Below are 21,539 nucleotides of genomic sequence, written 5' to 3'. Positions count from 1 at the left end.
TTACAGGAATATGGAGTAGTGTTTACATTCCCAAAAATGCAGACAGGATCATAACACGAAATTATATTTCAGTGATGGTGTGAAGTGCAAATGTAACAAAAGAACTTACAACAAAACTATGCGATTTGCTGGTGGGTAGTAAGCTTCTGATAGTTACTGTTATACAGTCCATTATTGTTGGTGTGAGGAACTGATTTCAGTAGACTTCTGCAATCGACAATTGAACATAAGTCAATGTACTGCTGTCGACTGGAATATGTTAAGAGAAATATGTGCTTATTGTAGATCAATTTGCAATGGGCAAAGTAGATAGTAATATGGTGCAGTCATGGAGATTGATGAAAATCTGTTTACATGATGCTAAAATACCATGTGTTCATTATGCAAAAACACTGCTGGGAATTATTAAAGAAAGATTTGAAGTGGGATTGATCATTGTATCAGATTGTTGATGCTTTGTCAATGTGATGAATTGGAGGTGGCTGGTTACACACACAAGTCAACTATTGTTACAATTTTATTGACCCTGAGATGGGAAGACATACTCAACATATTGAAAGAATGTGGAGATAAGTTAAGTGGAGAAACAAAAAACACCTGGGTACCACTTAGAATCCTACCTGGCTGAATTCAAGTTTCAGGAAAAATTTCCAAAAAATGCACTGTTTGGAGAAATACTGAAAGTAATATTTCTTTTCTGGCCGTATACACGAATGATATCGTATAAAATTATTATTTTTAACAAAATTAAAAAAAATATTTTTTAAAATTACTTAATTAAGAAAATTGTGTAATATGCCTCCTGATTAATGCACAAGTACCTAAATAATAATAAAGATATAATAGAAATTTAAGCAAGGTGATGTAATAAACATAGTTTTTTTACATTAAAGCTTTTAATAATTTTCCATACATTTTATTAACAAATGGGGACTGACTAAGGGTTAACAAAAATTGATGTAGACATTGTAATTGTATTGTTTTTAAATAATTAACATTTACTTAAAAGTACTATATACAATTGCTTATTACAGCTATTTTCTTCGCTATATTTCTTATATATATGGACTTTTTTTTACATGTAATTTACTTCAATAAGTGCTATAGTTTTACAACAATTTTCATTTTGGCATTAAACTGATGTTAAGTGTATTAAAATGAATAAAAAAAATAATAAGATGATCAGTAAGTAATCATATTTTATTAAATCATTAAATAAACTAAACAGCGACTAGAATAAACCTTCTTATTTACTGGAATGTAATAAAATGTATTAAAAATAAAAGCAGAGTTTGTAGGCAGAATATGGAAACAAGTATTTTTTGAGGATTTACCTTGCTTATAAGTCAAGTTTTTTATTAGTTGAAGTTAAAAGAATCTTTATTTTGACAGAGCAATTAAAAATCAAAGGTTATGGAGAAATAATAGGTTTTCAAGTAATAATAAAAGTCATAGTGGAAATAACCTAAAAAAAGTACAATTTAATAAAACAGTTCATAGATAAATATCACAAACTTGCAAATAATGCATAATTGATTTGAGATAATTTTCCAAATAGGTTTTTTTATTTTAGTAGCACAGCCAAAATTATTAACTATTATATATATTATATTATTATAACTATTATATATATGGTTTTTCTAGGAGACACCAGAGAGAAATTCTGTAAATATACGTTTTTGAATTTACCAGCTCAGGAGCAAACCCATTAATACTGCTTCATTTATCTTGTGTTAGATTGGTGCTGCCATTCTATTTAAAAAAAAAACTTACTCCCATACATGCATGAAAACAATGGCAGGCATGGTACAAATGATTGATTACTAAAATAATATCCACAGTGAAAAGAAAAGAAAATTATTACCATCATTTGAAAATATAGTTTCTCTAAACCTTTTAATCCATTTAAAATTTTTAGTATTTGTTTTATTAAAATTTACATTTAAAAAATGTACAATGCATTTAAAACTACATCATTTATTTTTTTTATGCCATTTGTATTACTTGATTTAACTCATGTCATGAAATGGTAAGAAGAAAAATGGAGAGAGAATGAAAAAGTTATATTGGATCAGAGTTCAAAGAGTTTTCATTTAATTAACAATTAAAAAAAAAAAACAAGAACACTAAGAAAGTTTTTTTACTTTAGTTAACCACAACTAATAAATAGATAATCTGACTCAAGAGATGGTCTTAACTAAGCCTAAAATATCCTTAAAGAATTGTTGGGTATCTGATTGGTTGTTTCCTTCCGCAACCCTCTCCCCACTCCATTTATTATGGATCAGCCACAATTCTTGCCAGTATCTGCAATGTAGCAAAGCAGACTATTCCAAGGACTTTTTCCTACATGAGGGTTTTGCAGAGAAGGATAAATGCATGTCCAGTTCTGGTTAAGCCTTTCTGTTCTGGTCTAAATCTAATCAGGAAGCCCACAACAAAGGTGTTGATTTAAATTTTAATAAAATTTAACGACTTGTAAAATTACACGAGTGTTCACGTTATTTAAAAATAAAAAATACATACGTTTCAAATTAATTGTTAATTTGATTACAAAATAATATATAAAGGATCACAATATCAAACAGACAGTAAAACAAAACGTAAACCTTAACTTCAAAAAATTTCATGTCAATTTTATAAGAAAACAAATAATCCTCAACGATATATTATTAAATTGAAAGTATTTCTGTATGTACAAATTTATATCTTCAACTGGATGATTTTAAAGATGAAAGATCACCTGATTCCCTTCTTTAAACTTGTCTAAAGATGCATTTTTCATTAAACAAGTAAAGCTATTGCAGTGATCTGCCAAACTCTTAATACAGCAGTTTTCATGTATGTGCAGAGGTAAATATTACTTACAGGAGAATCTCTTTTTAATCTTAATACTATGGATGAAGTTCTGCATCTGTTAAAGACAAGTGATACACATAATTCTAGAACTATAAATGACTGCTTCTTTTTTTATTAAAATGTCGAACCTGAAATTTTAATTTACAGTAGACCTCAATTTCTTCCAATTAACTTTAAAACATTTTTTTTCTAATGTACAATCATAATGCTGGAAAATAATTTGGTGAAAGGTTGGTAAGGTAATAGTATTTTATAATTAAAGAATGTGAAAGAAGCCTAAGACAGAAAAAAGTCATAGTTCCTGAACTACATGCATAAGTGCACAAAAACAGCTGCAGATTAGTTGTTTGCCTATTATACATTATTCTGCATTGGATGTGTTATTTCAAGATATGTTATTATTAAGAGTGACCTTTTATTTGAGGTACATAACTATACAGGATTTTAATGACACAAAATTTAATAATATAACTTTTATATTTCCATAAATATGTATACTAAAATTAAGATCAGTAATAAATACATAAACACAATATTTCAAATATTGAACTTTGAAGATAAAACACGAGTGCCTATTATAAATTTATTTACTGTTGCAAACTTATCACAAAATTATGAAATATCTATTGCACTAAGTTAATTTAAGTACTTCATTTCTTTGTTGAAATTTTTTCTAATGACTAATTAAGGTAACTTAAAAGTACACAGTATATGATTTAAGTTATCTAAGACTATATAAAAAAAAAAATATATATATATATATATATATAAAGTATAAATAAATAAAAACCAATTATTTATAGTTAAGATTTTCTAAGGTATGAAGAGATTAATTTAAAAATAGTAATATTAAATACATATATACTGTATTATCAAGTAGTGCTGCAGCAGAATAAAACAAAAATTATTTTTCAACAGCCTTATTAAACTTTTACTGTTAGCTCATTTTTAATACTCTAAATACAATAAAATGACAGTCCAGACATCATGTAACTGGCATGCATGCTAAACAACACTAAATTTAATGTACATTCTACAGAATTTTTTGTCGATCTCGGTTAAAGCTGTTCATTCAATGGCTAGTAGTTGGTTTCATGTGACAGGTTATAGCTGTTCATTCCATGAACTTTATAATCCAACTCTCAATTTATTGTAACTATTTCATTCGATTCACACTCAATTGTTCAATGAAATTTACAGAAAATTTTGGCGTACTATATATAGTTAATATTTTCTTTTTAGATTAAAAACAAAAGATAAAATTCAAATAAATAAGAGTGAATTTTGTGCTTTCTATTAACCAACAAGGTGAAAAAATACACCTTACCAGATTTGGGGATATGTGGACTACATATATAATCAAAATAAACTATAATTTATAATTAGAAGATAACTGCAGCATCTCATATTAAAAAGGGTTACCTTGTGAATAGTAAAGTTTATAACAACAAAATTTAATTAGAATGATAAAAGAAGCCACTAGAGTTTGTTGAGGGGTGACAACCTCTCAATCAAACATAATCAAGAGATTATGCTGAAAATTGGTTACCACATTGCGGGCTAGTTGTATTGTTATCAGATATTATAAATATCTGATAACACTGCCAAGCCTTATATAGCACTGCCAAGATGCACTAGTTCAGAGCTATGATCTGCAATGAACACTTCCATTCCACTTCAGAAGTATATACTGTTGGATAGGATAATCATCATTATTCAGACAAAAGTATATAGACAAAATTAACGTACCTCTCCATGAACTAATTACAAACTAAAACATCATAAAAAATTCTTTGTTTATAATGATGATTATCTACTCCACCCTTTCATTACCGATATAACTAAAATATTTTGGGCAGTTAAAACAATTCACCTTCAGTGACTGATATCTTGTAGTTGGGGGGGCGGGGGGGTAGAGAGAGCTAGCAATTTATTTCAGTTACAACACCATTGATTGATAAGTGTATGTTGGTGTTGACTGAAAATTTAAAAACTGCATATTTTAATATAAATAAATTATATTTAAGAATGTAAGGAAGCTGTACAGGCCTATGAATACAAGATAAAATTATATTTAGTTAATATTTCAGGGACTGAATTCAGGGACATTTTTATTTTTTACTCTGACAAATTTTGCCTGGTTATAATCACAACTGTTAAAGAGCAAATGTTTTGTAACTTTAGTAAAATTAATGTAACATACATCAAACTAATTGAAGTAATCAAATTTTAAAATAACATTACTTGCCCTCAATCCCTTAATTTTAGACAGTGGCATCTGTTTGATTTGAATATTTTGCAGTGAAATTCATATAATTTTCATTTATAATGTCATAAATATTTTTATTTAGTTTGGTTCTTGTTCAATATTGTCAGAGATCAGAAAATGCCTTCAGTTCTTTTGATTTTTATATGGTAGAAAAGTCAAACTTATGCTAGAACAAAAAAACAATGTCGGCTCTGCCAAGCAATTAAATTTAGGTTTCAGATGATTACTAAGTATAAATCTACAAGGTTTGGAGGGATCAGAATTAATGTGAGAGCTTCCTTATGAAATGAAAATCCTGGAACGTTGTGAACAATTTAGACCATTTTTTTTTTTTTTTAGGAAGAGAAGGTCTAGATCTCTATTTTTAATTTTCTACTTTTTAATCAATGTGAGACAACACGATCTAAAATTTTACTATGAAAGTAAACAACACAGCAAAAAAAGTTAATTTTTCTGATATTTGAAGAAAGTTGAGTTTAAAACAAAACTTTTCACAATATTACATTCATAATGTATATATAACTATTAAAATGTATTCAAAACTAATTAATTTATACTAACGGTCTAAACTAAGTGATGTTACCATATTTACAACCATAAATATTTCATGCAAAAAAAAAAATAGCTTTTTAACTGGCAAGGGTTAAAAATTTCAGGTAAACTACTTTAAATTTACACAGATTACTATAAAAAACTGAATTATATTCACCATGGATAAGTTTCCAGTGGATTAAAATTATTTTTTTTTTGTTTTATACATACATATTTACATAAACTTTGATCCCACATTTTGAATGAGATAAAAAATACTAGCGTTTCATAAATTTAGACTAGCATTAGTAATATTTAATTACTATTTAATATATATATATGACATAGCTCAGCAATTGAAAATTCAACCATTAACATCAAAAATAATAATTTGTTTGTGACAGTTTTCTAGATGTCTATGTCAATTATAATTCACTTAATAAAATATAAGAATATATATTCCTTCAGTAATACATTTCACATACTTATATAAAAATCAGTAACAATTATCTTAACAAATTCTTCTATTTAATCTAGTTTAGAATTTATAACTGATAATATATTTTAAATCAATAATAATCACAAAAAACCAAGCAACAATATGGTCATCCCTCAGGTAATGTAATTTCAAATTACATAAAAGGATCTGATTTTTCATTTATTTACATTTGCTATACCTTTTTTTATATAAGATTTATAATAAAAGGGGTTTATCTTTTCATCATTTAGTTACACAGTAATATAACTAGCCTTTTAATGTAATACTACACATAAAATTATCAATAAATCAACTGTCATAATTGTAGGCTATACCTACTTCTACAGTTTTCAGCTCCTGTTTCTTAGTACTGGTTGTGTTTTGTGCATAATAGTGTTGGTCAAAATATTTTCTACACAGACTCAATTTTACCAAAGGCAATTTTTGGAATCTGTAATTCACTGTTTACCATTCAAATTGTTAATTACTGGTTAATGTAACTATCTGTTTTTTAGCAGTGTATATTGTGGAAACATTGTGTAGTGCATACTGAATATATTGCAATTACTGCTAGCATAGAAAATGTTTCATTTCAGAATATTTCTGTGTAGTTAATGGAAAAAAGGAATGTACACATTAAACTTGGGGTTTGTCCTTACCCAGTTCACTTGCAACAAATGTAACAAACAAAGTACAAATTACCTTTTCAGGCTTCAATGAAACAAGATTCTTTCTTACACAGTTAACAGATACTTTAAAAACAAAAAGTATTAGTAAAGAACTAAAATAAAGTTTGGATTTCTTTCTTAGGTATCTATTAACAATATTTTGCTCATTTAAAACTCAAAATTTTATGAGAAAAATCATAATACCCAAAAATTCTATTTTAAAATTCCATAAAATTTAAAATGGTTGAATAAATTTATAAAATATCATTTTTGAAAACACAATATAGGCAAAAAAAAAGCAACTGCTGCTTACTGAGAAATGTTTAACAGCTACAGAAAAACAATGTAGACTGAAAAGTGAACCTGGCTTAAAAGTAATTAGTCTGAACTCTTTCTGTCATTGCCCAGTCCATTTAGCTTAATATCATACATGCTACATCCTTTTTGAACATATTAAAATATAGAAAATGTTGAGAAAGGGGTTTTGGAATATTCCTTACAATATGATGATTCAACATCTCTAGTGTCTCAGGATGAGGATTCTGCAAAAAAGAAATGATGCAAAGAAAGAGTATATTGCTTTGCTTTTCTTCTGATTGGATAACTACATTCTGTAGGCATTTAGTAGGTATAGAAAGTGGCACTTAAGCAAAAAGTGAAAATATTTTTAATTGAACCACTAATGTTTGAAATATGTAGTATGTATGATTTATATAGTACAAATTCTTACATATTAATACCAATGCATCAGCTTAATATTTGTCACAATGAACTAAATTTAATGATAAATATTTGTGGACCACGTCTACGGTGATTTTTGAATGACTAATTAGGCACATTAATCTGTGTTTAATGGAGTAACTTAATATAGAATCCTTCTTATGAGACCTTTACATAATTTGAGGAATGACTGGATTATAAATTTTCTATGCAGAACCAGTTCAGTCAACTATAAAAAAAAAGATTGTATATATACAGTTTACTTTTAACATGTATAATAAATACATTTATATAATAATAATAATAAATATAAAATTAATACATTTATATAATAATAATAAATATAAAATGAATACAAATAAATACTGTATAGTTAATACGATAATAATATAACTTCATTAGTATTTAAAATACTACTATGAGGTGAAATTATAAACTGATGTACACGTATATATTCATTTTTCCTTCTTCCTCAATATCAAAGCTCATCTCATTTTGCAGACAATTAAATAAAGCTGTCTACAATTAAGAAAATAATAACAATAATTAATTAATTTTAATGTATAATACAATAATTATGACTAACATTCATTAAAACTTTAAGCTTCATGGTCACCATCATTAATTCCTATAAGCGATTCTGTTTGTTCAACTTCACATTCTGGTATACTGAAACAAGAACATGATGGTTACTTATATACGTACATTATGAATATTATTTAATTAATATGTTCAATACTATTTTATCCATTAATCTAAATACAGTTATTACCATTGTGTAAAGCCTGATAACAGTTCAATAAAATAATATTATTAACAATATTCTGCTAAATAGCCCTTCTTTTTTCATTTAAGTTACATTTTTATTCTTTATCTGATGTTCCTGCTGCATTTTTTCTTAACTAGATTATGTTTCTTAGTTAGTTTTCTTAAGTACTTAATTAATTTCTTAATTAGGTTTTCTTAAGTAATTTTTTAAATAGTTGTATTATAACCAACCAACATTTCTTTGAGCAACACCAGTTCTGGATCACAAAAAGCTTTGGCTGTATGACCATTCATACCAATTGGGTTTTACTGGTTTCAAAATACTTTTATGTTAATGTTTATATACAATTCTAATGCTACATTTTCACAATAAAGTTGTTAGTTTTGGAATAGAGGAGAGTTATACTTCCACAATAAACGAAAGTTTGATGCATTAGAAAAGAATGATGATTTGGTTCTTTTGACTATAATTACTAAATTAAAAAAAAAATTATATATCTATACGCCAATATTTTTGTGGAACTGGTATCTCATTAAACATTACTGTTTAAATTGAATAACTACTATTCTGTTGTCATTCAACATCATCAGAAGTTATTTTAGTGAATCAATGTTAATGCTACTTCCACAGTTATAGTTATTTGTACTATAAATGAAACTCCCAGACCATACAGTAAATAACATGTCTTCACTCTGTATTAAGTATACAAGAATCAACATGACATATTACTGTATCCACTGATGTTGAAGGGACTAGCAAGAGTGTTAGCATAACAACAAAGCACTATAATTTAGAACATAAAAAATTTCTAATTCTGGAGAAAAACAAATTAGATTTTTAGAAAGTTCTTACTTTCAGGGCTTAAACTAGGAATTCTATACTTACCATGACATAAGCAAATAGAAATTTTAGTTTCTTGGATAAAAAATAAGTGCATATTTAAAATTTAATATCTTAATAACAAAAGACAAAATTTTACTTATTAACTAGATAGGCTTGTAAAAATGTTTTTATATTAAAATATATATATATATATATATACTTAACTACTGATCACCTAGAAATGACAGTAAAGATATCTAAATTTATTTATTAACTTATTTATTTATAACTTATTTATTTTTTGATGCTACTGAGATTGGTGGGTGACCTGAAGCTAAGCTGATTGCAACCTATCTTCCATTCTCCTTGATTTTAATTAAATTTACTATCATTTCTGAACTAAAAAAATAAATAATTAGAAATTTCATAATAACTTACCGGATAGGTCTTCCTCTACCACACCAGCATGAAAACAGTCTTCTTATTCCCTCAAGAACAGGATCATGATTATCATAGTGTGCTAATAGTGTAACAGTAAAGAATGACAGGAACATTGGAAATGAGCCCAAGTAAAATAAACCTGGGTAGTGAACCTTTTCAAAAAATATATCAGCTAACATTGATAGAGGAATCGTTAGACTAATTGCTACAGTTGCAATAAGTGATGATGTTAAAAAACAGCCCCTAAGTAAAAAAAAAAATGGATTAGAATCTTTTTCCTTTATTTATACATTATTCAAAAATCTCATTCATGCAAAATTTGATATGCACACATAAAATTTCATATATGGATGAATGTACATGTGTGTGTGTGTATGTATGTGTGCATTCAGTATATGTACTTTACGTAAATGTACATTTGAAATATGTACATACGTCGATCTTCATGGTGGAGTGGTAATGTCTTGGCCTTTCATCCGAGGGTCCTGGGTTGGCCCAGTCAGGCATAGCATTTTTCATACACTATAGAATAATTTCCTCAGATGCATACACACACACACACTCACTCTCACTCACATGAAATGTATCAAGCAATGATGTCCTAGCTCAAGTCAATAAAATTGTTATAATATCTTTCATTATAAACGTTTCATAAAACCAAAAAATTCTATAATCAACCTTCACTTCAATTGAAGGACATTAAATTTTAATTAAAAATTCAACAGCATTATACATTAAATATAACAATATTAAAAATTAAACATGCATAACTGAAAATTCCGACACCTTTGGAAATTGTATTTATTGATTTTGAGCTATTACAGTACCTGCATTTTGTTCAGATAGTTAAGAAAATTCTAAGTTCTCCCTTTCAGAAGAACTGATTTTTAATCAGTTTACATGATGTTCCCATAATAAGGTAAGACTCTCATTTTCTACAATATAAATATCACTTAATAAAATGTTTTAATGACGTTTTTATTAATTTCTATTGGAACTATATAATAAATTTTGCCTCTGAATAGTTTACATTCCCTGGATAATTTGTTTATTTTTAATATGCAGTCAAATAAAATGTAAGCAACATTAAAACATATCTCATTTTTTATAGAAATTCTTTATTTTATTTTCCTCATCTTTTCTACTGATTGCATATCTTCATAAAAATTTAATGTATAATATAAGATCACAAATAAGGATGCTTGTAGTAATACTAAAACAGGTCTGGCTATCGGAATAAGATAATACATTTTACTCAATACTGATTGTACACACTAATTTTTACTCAACATCAATCTTCACTTCAATGAAAATTTAAAAACTTTCCAATTCAAAAAATTCTGATCACTTCCAATGAGCTGAAGGTATTTTGTTCTGAAAAATGGATGTGAGGTAGTGAATAAATGAGGATGTGAATCACGAAGTGATATTTTGAGAAGATTTCTCTAAATTAATACAAACTAACCAAAAGCTAAAATTTATACTTTGGGTGAAAACCCAAAATATAGATATAAAATTATTAGTTAAAAAAAAAATTAAAGAAAAAATTATGGCATCTAACTCAACTCTTTGTCATTGAAAGTTAGCTTAGCCAGAAGCTGTACAGAAAATGTACAGCATGATTTAATATCAAATTAAGTCTATCCACTTGGATATGAATGTTTCTTACGACTAATTTTGTGGAAATCTGTAATATGAGAGAAATGGAAGGTTTTCTAAAAGCAGAAGGATTTAGTATAACTATACAAGACAATGTAGACCAATATTGGAAAGAAGAGTTTGGTACAGTACTAGATTTAGGGATATTAAATGATAAAAGATTTATAATTATACTGACAATGAGAAAGATTTTTAACCAGGTCATTTAAAAATGTAGAAGAAACTATGTAAAGGTTATTTGCCAATTTACATCTATATCTGTTTAAGGATCTTTGGGTAATCAGAATTTACAAAATGCCTACAGGAAAGACAAAAAAACTTCAGTTTGGTTATATTTGTTAATTTAACAATTTTTAAATTCATTAAATTAGATTTTCTATAATTTAAGTAATTGCATCTGAACGGTGCTACAATTACTTCACGGTTAAATGTTGTTAAAAATCCCAATTCTAGAAAAGGGGGGAAAAATATTTGTGTATTTGGTTGATTATTTTTCTTATTCTGATATGAATAACTGATATTCATATCAGTTGCTAACAATTTACAAGATTTCCTATCTAACCCCATAACAAACAAATTAATATTTATTGAGGAGGTTTTAAAAGCTGATCAATTTCCTCTTTAATTGGAAAGTTAAACGTGCATATTAAATTTACAATATAATCAAGATATTTTCTAAATATTTTTGGCTATGCTAGTTCACAAAATTTTTATCTATAAAAAGGCTACGAGTCAATAATTAAAGAGCAAATTGCTCTGGAATTAAAACAGTTTATTTAATCAATTTATTTATCCATGTCAGTTTATTTATCAATGCAACATTTTTTTCACTTTTCAACAAAATCTCCAGCAACATAAAGCACTTGTGTCAATTCTGTAAATCAGCTTATTTATGTCTGCTGCAAAGAAATTTCTGCCTTAATTTTGGAGTTCATTTAGCAAATTTTCTTTGACGTTCTTACCATTAAACTTCTTACCATGTAGTATCTCCATAAGAGCACCAAACAAGTAAAAATCTGATGGAGCCAAGTTATGACTGTACGGGTGAAGTAGTACTTTCTGATGCAATTTGCTGATATTTCTAGAGTTGCCCGGTCTGTGTAAGGCTGGGCATACCGTGAAGCATTTGAGATACTTGAGCTTGTTTGGGATAATTTTATGAACTATCAACATTTTCTGTAGTTTTTCAGCTGTAATCTTGAATATAATCTCAGTCCTCTCATATAAGATAGTCTGTGTGAGTTTCAAGCGCTGAAGTTGAAACTTCAATTAAAGTCTAGGTTGGATAGTGTTCATCAGTCACTGAAGTTCAACCAACCGTCTTTAAATTTTTCTTTCAACTTCTAAAAGTTTTTGTAGTTTATATAACTTTATTGTATTGTTACATAATATAAGAGCAAATTTAGGCAATTTTTAACTTTTTGAAAGGAAAAATTGGATCATTGCATGCTGTTCAACTGATTCACAAATTTCAAGAGGACTCACCAATGTAAAATGAGATTTAGAGGTTATAAACAAAATAATTTTACTGAAACAGGTATCAATCATCATAGGGTTACCAACTTGATGAACGTATCATAATCTTACCAACTGTTTTGGCTCCAGATATTTTGTTTTGTTTAATTATTAGATGACCCCCTTCTATTATAGATTTTTATTTTTCTGAATATAAAAATTTATTGTACAGTGCAGGCTTTTTTCAAATTTTATAGGGATTTAAATTAAATACTTTTTGTTATCTAAAAAACTAATATTATACTTGATAAACAGTTACAACTGTAAGACTGTTAACAGTTGTTGGCAAATGTACAAGGGTCATCTCTCTATTTTTATTGCAAACTAATATCCATGGCTGTTTTTAAAGTAAGATTAGGTTTGAAATTTGCCATCTATTTACATGATGTTAACAGATGGCACTTGCATAACTGTTACTAACAACAGCTTAGTCAGTTTGTTGTTAGATTTACATTCATCCTATTATAATGAGTGCTGTAATTTTGCTCCTGCCAACAGTGAAGTACGAGGAGCAATCACATTTTTAATGGCAAAAAACAATTCTATAGCTGAAACTCATAGGTAAATTTATGGTTCAAATATTATGAGTGATTCTAAAGTAGGACAGTGGTCCCATTCATTTCTAGAAGGGCGAATAAACATGCATGATAAGAACATAGCAACCAGCTATCAGTGAAAACAAATGATTTGATTGAAAAAGTTGACAAAAAAAATTCAAGAAAACCAGGTCTTCATTGTGTCATAATTGTATTTGATGTTTCATGACCCTTCGATTAAAGTATTGACCGAAAAATTGGGTTATAAAAAATTTATGTGCCAGTTGGGTCTGAAGATGTTAACCAACACACATAAGGAGAAATATCTTGCTGCATTTTTGCAGCGTTATGAAAATGAAGATGAATTATTTGATAACATTTTACCAGAGATGAAATCTGGATTTCATAGTTGAACATTGAGACATAGCAGCAGTCATGTAGCACTTATCTCGTAGAATGAAGAAGTTCAAACAAAAACATCAGTAAAGAAGCTTATGGCTACTGTTTTTTTTTGGGACAAAAAGGGTGTCTTGCTTGGTGGAACTACTGACAATGCCAATATGTATTGCATAATGTTGAAAAATCTTAGAAGATCTGTAAAAAAACAAACAATGTGAGATGCTATCCTACGGGATTTTGTTTTTGCATGACAATATCAAGCCACACACAGCAAATCAGACAGTGAGACAATTGGAAAATCTTCACTCATTTACCCTATTTTTAACATAGCTCCAAGCTATTTTCTTTACTCTAAAAAGTGGCTTGCATCACAGAGGTTTGACAATGCTGATGACTTCACACTGGCGTTATTGACTGTTTTAAATCGCTGGCGATGAAATTTCTTAAAGAGGGAATGAAGAAGCTAGTGAAACACTATGAAAAATGAATTAAGTTAAAGGCAGCTACGTAGAAAAGTAGTAAATAAATTTAGCTTTTATGCATAAATAATTGCTTGTTAAATTTTTTTAATTTTGTCTTTATTTCAAAATGCATCATCCTTTAAAAATATGCCTTACATTTATTGAGGATTTTTAAAAATTACTCTATTTTCTCTGCAGCAATTGGAAATTTAAACATGCTTATTTAATTTATAAATCGTAAGAAAAGTATGTGGGTTTTATTAACAGGATGTTTTATAAACTGTGTATCATTTGTAATTTGTAAGATTAGTTTTAGGTTGGAAATCAACTAGCTGAACATAACACACTTTTTAAATATAGTTATAATGAAATTCATTCCTTTTTGAATGCATTAAGATCTTGTAGAAGTTAATTTTTAAAGTAAAATTTGTAAACAACCAATCTGAACAAATGTATATAAAATATTTAAATTTGTATCCCAACAAAAACATGGGGTAGAATGTGATCAATCTGCCTTCTTTTTTTTGAAAATTCTTTTCATCAAAACACTTGCCAACAAAAATTCGAATCAAAATCAACTCATCTCTGTGATGGAATGGTAGCATCTCACTTTTTAATTTAGAGGTCCTGGGTTTAAATCTCAATCAGGCTCATTTTTCATACCCTAAGAAATGTCTATTTTATATTCCCAAGGCACAAGCTTCAAGCTAGTGCAGAGAATTAATAATAAAAAAAGAAATTTTTTTAAATAAACAATAATTAGTTAATTTTTTTTGCATATTATTATCTGCAATATAAAACCAACATAACTTGGGTGTCTATATCAAAGCTTATAAAATAAGATGCAAATCAAACTAAATGACATAGAAAAAACAATACAATATAACAATTGTAACAATGGATAAATGACAGTCTAGGGGCTAATGACACATCTTACTTGTACATTTTGTCCATTTTCTTTTGTTACTTTGGCACAATAAATTACAATATAATAAAACATGTTTTAAACAATTTTATCAAATTAAGAAACATTCACTTTCTTAAAAAAAAAACCAGACAATAATAATATAAAGTTTGTTATTATGAAAATTCTCATACTTGAAAAAAAATAATCAATGTTCATAACTAACAACTCATAACTGAAACAACTATAATATGACCAATAAAAAATGTTTATTTTTCAATAAAGATTACTTAACTAAAACATATATACATTAAAATTAATTCTGCACAAGAAGATAAAGCAAGATAAAACATAATGCAATAATACCACCAGTAAAAAATTATAATATGTCGGCTCTTTTAAAAAATAATCATATAACATATTTAAAATGCCTAAATATTGTTTGTTGCTTAGGATATTCTATCTACTAAGGGAGGATATTCTATTAAAGAATTAATATGACAGTTGTTTTATTGAATGTCAAATTATAATATAGCTTGGCCTATACTGTTGTGTCATAATTACACTTTGGGGTAGACAACAGAAGCGTTATATAAATTTTTCATTCTTTAAACATTTTTTAATTACAAACTATTTAATTCTACAATGAAAAACTTGCAAATCAGGATATAAAAATTTTTTCCCATTGAGTTTATTCTCTTATTTCTGTCTTTAAAATCAAAATTGTAGAATTTAAAAAAGTTATGACATTTTTGGTAACTTACCAAAGCCATAAAACTTCAGATAAGACAGTGCCAACAAGTCCATTTATGAGAAGGAATGTCCACTGATGTCGGTTGGGCCATTCAAATTGTTCCCAGTGACTATAATGAAGAAGGAAGAACATAGGCCACAGAAGAACTAGATTGAAGAGTCCAACAAAACCTATTTTACAAAATTAATGATATTATTTATTACTTACGCTAATGCAAATCAGTTAAGAATTATATTATGAATTACTTAATTAAATTTTTTTTTTTTAAATGCTATCTACATTATTAACATAAAATGTTCATCAATTGTTGGTGATAATTTAAATATGATCTCAACGGCCTGATAATAAATAATTCAAATTTAAATAAATGCAAACGCAAGCTCTTTAAAAATACTTTTGGTTAATGTGTGCATGAGTAAATACAATAAAGATGCTATAACAGCATAATTATTTTTATCTGTGATTTTTTTTTTATTACTGTAACTCCAGAACAGCTATTTGGCAATCTAAAAAGATTTTTTTTTGGCAATTCATCTAGAGAAGATGCAAACTTTTCAAAACTCATGAAAGTAAAAGTAAATTATAAAGTGTAATATCAAATAAAATTGGCTGAAAAGAAGATTCAAAATTTATATAAATATAACAATGTGTAAAGTTAATGTACTTTTACTATTTACAATTAAAATAAGTTTAAACATCATTTAATAAATTATTGTACTAGGAAAAAGGTGGGCTCCTATAGCCTGACATGAAAATGTTACATGGTTTATGTTTCATTACCCATGATTTTTTTAAATGTTTTTGCCAACTGTAACTAAATAATGTTCATGAATTTAGCGTACTAACAACAACAAAAACATTTACAATGAAAAACTTCAAAATTCCAAACATTTTTAGTTGTTTCTTGAGTTGTCAACATCCTTTTTTATGGAGAGTGGTGACATAGTGTAAATAAATTATAGTTAAATTATTGCAAACTATTTTAGAGAAATAATTAAAAACTGCTACATAAAATATCAAGAGAAGATGTCAAATTAAAACTATAAATAAATAAACAAATATAATTTTACAGAATAACTTATTAAAATCTAAAAAATCCCTGGTCAATCAGTAGCAAAAATACTATGTTTTATGTTAGCTTGTGGGCAGAGCAGATGTTCTTCATTAATCATTATTAGAACTAATGCAGCTATTTGTAAATTCATTAATGGCTATTGAACTGAATTGAGTTAGTAAAACACATTAACATACAACAAAAAATGCATATTCACATGCTTTCGTTAAACTGTACTTACACTTATCATATGCTTCATTAAGATCAAGACATTCAAAGCCACAGAATTTCCTATTAAATCACAAAATTAGCATCAGACAACTTTTTTTATTATTATCCGCTTAAGATTAATTATTTGTTAAATAATTACTATCCGCGGTGACTAAAACAATTTTAAAATCATTATAAGGGGCAGGGGACTTATGTGTTCTAGGATAGACTCATTTATTGCAAGGAGGAGTTTTTTACATTAGAATAAATATTTTGATTAATTTTCTGTTCATTACTAGTCACTAGCCTGACAAGCACAACACTGTTCTTCTTTGTTGTAATAAAATATTATGCAGTCTATAAGTTACTGTGATTTTACTGCAATTACTTGATTTCGACTGTTGTCAAGGAATGGCATTTCATGCAGCTCTTACTTATTCTCTATCAAAAATTTGAGACAGATGTAAAGGAAAATTAATATGTTGCAATAGAATTTTTTTGAAAAACTGATTTGTTACCCTCCAGGGATGAAAGTGATTTAAATGGGTTAAACTGACCTAAATTTTCACACATATTTTTCTGATATGCAAGTTTCTGAAACTAAAGGATTTGTGAAAGATGTAGTCCACAGTGAGTTTCCAAATACAATGTTACTGCTACTGCCAAAGTGGTCAAAGAGAAACGATACATGATGTCTTGAATAACAACATTAACTACTCATGATATAAAAAAAAATTCTGCAGATTTTATATATGATTTTAAGGAAAAAAATGTGCATGATTTAGTCCAGATTTCATGAAAGCAAACATTAATATGTAGAATGCAAGTCAGTTGAACATGACCAAACCAGAAACGTTCTGTGTAATTTTAAATGCATATAATGATAAAGATGTTTTACAACTTCCTGATTTCAAGGAATGATTCCTTGCCGTTATAGATTTGTGTTTTATCTTCCAGCATAGTTTAGTTTTTGACACAAAACATTACATAATGAAAACACCACCACCATACTCACTGGATTTGTCTCCCTTGACTACTTCCTGTTTTCCAAAGTAGAATTGTAGCTAAAAGGAATGAGATTTAATACCATCAATGACAACTAATTGACTGAGGAATTAAAGATTTCTTTCGAGAGCTATTGTAATGCTATTATGAAGTTTGGTAAAGTGTGTCAAGCTGTGTATTGTTGATGGATTATTTTTCAAGATAATAAAAAGCATAATTTTTCAAAAAAATTATTGCTTTGTCCAAAGATTTTGGAATGGAGTGTGGATGTTTCTATTTCAACAACATTAGAAGCAAGCTATTTCAATTTTCATTACCTGTTTCATATATAATATTTAAAAATTTATTTTAATTTAACTTTCACTGACAAATACAATATTGAAAATATTTCTACATAACTATCAGTCCATTTTATTTAACAAAAACCTTTATATTGTTATCACCTAACAAATTAATTTTTTTTTCAGTAGTTGTCAAATCTTCTCCTATTAATTTTTTTTTATGTCTAATATAGTCAAAAATGTCTAAACACTTACAATTAGTATCACACTTCTTCTTCATATAAAACATATGATTGATTATTAAAATCAGGTTTTTATCTTCTCATTCTCTTACCTAGCCTTCATATTCTATAACTATATTAATTTTTTGTAACATTTATCATCACAACTAATCCTTTTATATATGAGTACTTATATTAAACTCTATTTCTACCAATAGAATAATACTTCTGTTATTGTTAGCAAATCATAATATTTCCATTGCTGTAGGATTACTATAGAATAGGCTATCCTAGTTTCCTTACTTTTGCTACATATAAATAGAAAAAGTAAATAAATAAACAAAAATATAAAAAAGTATATCCTTTAAACTAAGTATTCATTTAACTCATTAATAAGAAATAAAATAATATGGAGAACATAGGGTAATTAAGGAATCAATATGAATGGAATCTACATAGAACAATAAATAATCCAATCAAGTTTCATTAACTAACCAAAAAATATTGGAATGTCCATTTTGTCCTCATGATCAACTTTTCGCCTTAAAAATACAATGTACGCTGCATAGAAGAAAGCACTGGCAATAGACAGCACAGCAGCAGTTGGAACATGAACTTTCATGTTCATGTCAGATAAACTAACTAACACCTGTAAATAAGAATAAAAATGTACATATGATACAATTATATTAAAAAAATAGTTAAATATAACATGATTGTACATTTAAGACGGTGAAGTGTACAATTCCTCATAAGAAAGATTCAGAGTTATGAGTTTTTTTTAATTTACACAATTTTCCTCATATAGACTACAGTGAAATCTTACAATTTTTTTTTACAAATCATTAAGATTTTAATGCCCGATCTTTCCATTAAATTAGGGACAGACAGTAAAGTTTCTTGCACATAAATTTAAACAACTGTCACAAATACAATGATTTCTTACTTTATCTTATAAAATAATCTTATAACAAAAACAAAATCTAATCAATTAAGCATAAAGTGAATAATAGACTCAGAAATTATTGGAAATAATTGTGCATTGAAAACCTAATGCAATTCAAAATTTATAAATCTTTATTTCTACAACCTTTTCTTAATATTTTCACTGTGGTAAATTGCTCATCCAGGTTTTCCACTTTGTTTATTAATTGTGTGCACCAGTTCATAAAGATTAATTTAAAAATATCTCTGTACGTAAATACAAAATACAATCACTCATACTGTTAATATATAAGTTTTACACAGATCAATTTTCTTGATAAATAAATGCTGAATCTATAAAATTATTATATATAATCATCAATTAATAATTGTAATTAGTATAACAGAATACTGTCTTTTTTTAAAATTCCATTAGTTTTACTAATGATAACAAACAGATTAGGAAATATTCACAAGTAACAACTATTCCTTAAGTGAATACATAAAGTTTTATTTTCCTAATACTCATTAATTTGTTTCAAACAAATTAATAGACTTTTCACTATTTTCAGAAACTGATAAGTGCTTTGTTTGAGATCTCTGTACAATACACTTTCAGTTGTTGTGAAATATATATATATATATTAAATGCCATAATTGTAACAGTTATAGCAACTTCGCATGAGTCACAACTCACTTCCAAAGAATATATAGCCTTTCTTTTTCCTCAGGTAATTACTGTTCATATAATACTTCAGAGGATGAATGAGAATGATATGTATATGAGTGTAAGTGAAGTGTAGTCTTGTACAGTTTCAGTTCCACCATTCCTGAGATGTATGGTTAATTGAAACCCGGTATCCGGTGTTCAAAGAAAACCGGTATCCACAATCTAGTATTCAAATCCGTGTAAAAATAACTGAATTTACTAGGACTTGAAAGCTGGAACTCTCGACTTCCAAATTGGCTGATTTGGGAAGACACGTTCACCACTAGACCAACCCGGTGAATCAAAAGAATATATAGTCATCCCTAAGAATAAACACCTCTTGCTAAGTTTACTAGCTATAAAGTAAATCAAACATATGGTTACATATTAGCACAAGCCCACTGAAGTACAGGAAATATTCAGCTGTACAATTGACACATTCATTCTAATCACTACTGGAACTGGTTGAATTGTGAACATTATTATTACCAGAAAAATCAATTTTGAACGATGCCTCTTGAAGTTTAAAATTTCATTTCATTTCTTTATTTCCAAAGTAATAGAGGGTTTACACCCTCTTACAGTTCCTAGATGATAAATTAATTTTGTAGTGTGTGTAAATGCCATGCATGACTGGATTAGAACCCAGGACTTCAAATTAAGACTTGTAAAACAAGTTTCTCCATTTCAACTGCAAATTTATTTATATTTCTGTGGCCTAACAATTTACTTGCCTATAGTTTAGGATAGAATAATTAAAAAATTACTAAATCTATAGAGATTTTCAAATACAAATACATTAGGATTTTTCTAGACAACATAAACCAAATAATCCGTATAAACTAGTAGTTAAGTTTTTTCTTGCGTAATTAACTTATATAAATAGAAACTTATTAAAAAACTCATGCAAAATAAGTATGTTTTGACATATTTTAGATTACCTGTTAAGACACTGTTTACTTAAATGATCTAAATTTTATAGAAAAACCATTAATGAAGTGATATATATTCTGATTTCTATTAACATTTTACTCAGTGGGAGAATAAAAAAACACTTTCATAAGAACCTTTTTTTTCCTTAACAAAGAGAAATTAAATTTACTTTTTGCTTGTTTGGCAAGGCACTGCTAATATTTTTTCATTCCTCTTTTAATTTATTCTGGATAAGTTTTGTCTGCTTATGTCTACTTACTCTCCATGAAAAAAAAAAATAGCTTTTGCCAAACATTAAAAATAAATGTCCTATGAAGTGTAGTTAGTGTTTTCTTTTTAAAATAACATCATTAAACTTTTAAAACATTTTTCTCTAGTATTTGAAGAATATTTACTAAAAATGGTGGGTTATACAGA

General features: G+C 27.4%; 1 protein-coding gene across 1 annotated transcript in view; it reads right to left on the bottom strand.

Annotated features, from left to right (window-relative positions):
• Positions 1–7,769: 7,769 nt before the first annotated feature.
• Positions 7,770–21,539, bottom strand: part of LOC142321934 (solute carrier family 35 member F5) — a 48,598-nt gene continuing 34,828 nt past the window's right edge. The window contains exons 6-9 of the mRNA XM_075360463.1: positions 19,052–19,205; positions 15,796–15,955; positions 9,555–9,800; positions 7,770–8,194 (exon numbers count right to left, since the gene is read on the bottom strand). Of these exons, the coding sequence (XP_075216578.1) occupies positions 8,125–8,194; positions 9,555–9,800; positions 15,796–15,955; positions 19,052–19,205 (630 nt within the window). The 3' untranslated portion in view covers positions 7,770–8,124. The remainder of the gene's footprint in view (positions 8,195–9,554; positions 9,801–15,795; positions 15,956–19,051; positions 19,206–21,539) is intronic.

This window comes from Lycorma delicatula, chromosome 3, assembly GCF_047948215.1.
Source record: "Lycorma delicatula isolate Av1 chromosome 3, ASM4794821v1, whole genome shotgun sequence".
NCBI lineage: Eukaryota > Metazoa > Arthropoda > Insecta > Hemiptera > Fulgoridae > Lycorma > Lycorma delicatula.
The sequence above is the reverse complement of the archived record's forward strand: the minus strand, read 5'-3'. Positions and strand labels throughout refer to the sequence as shown.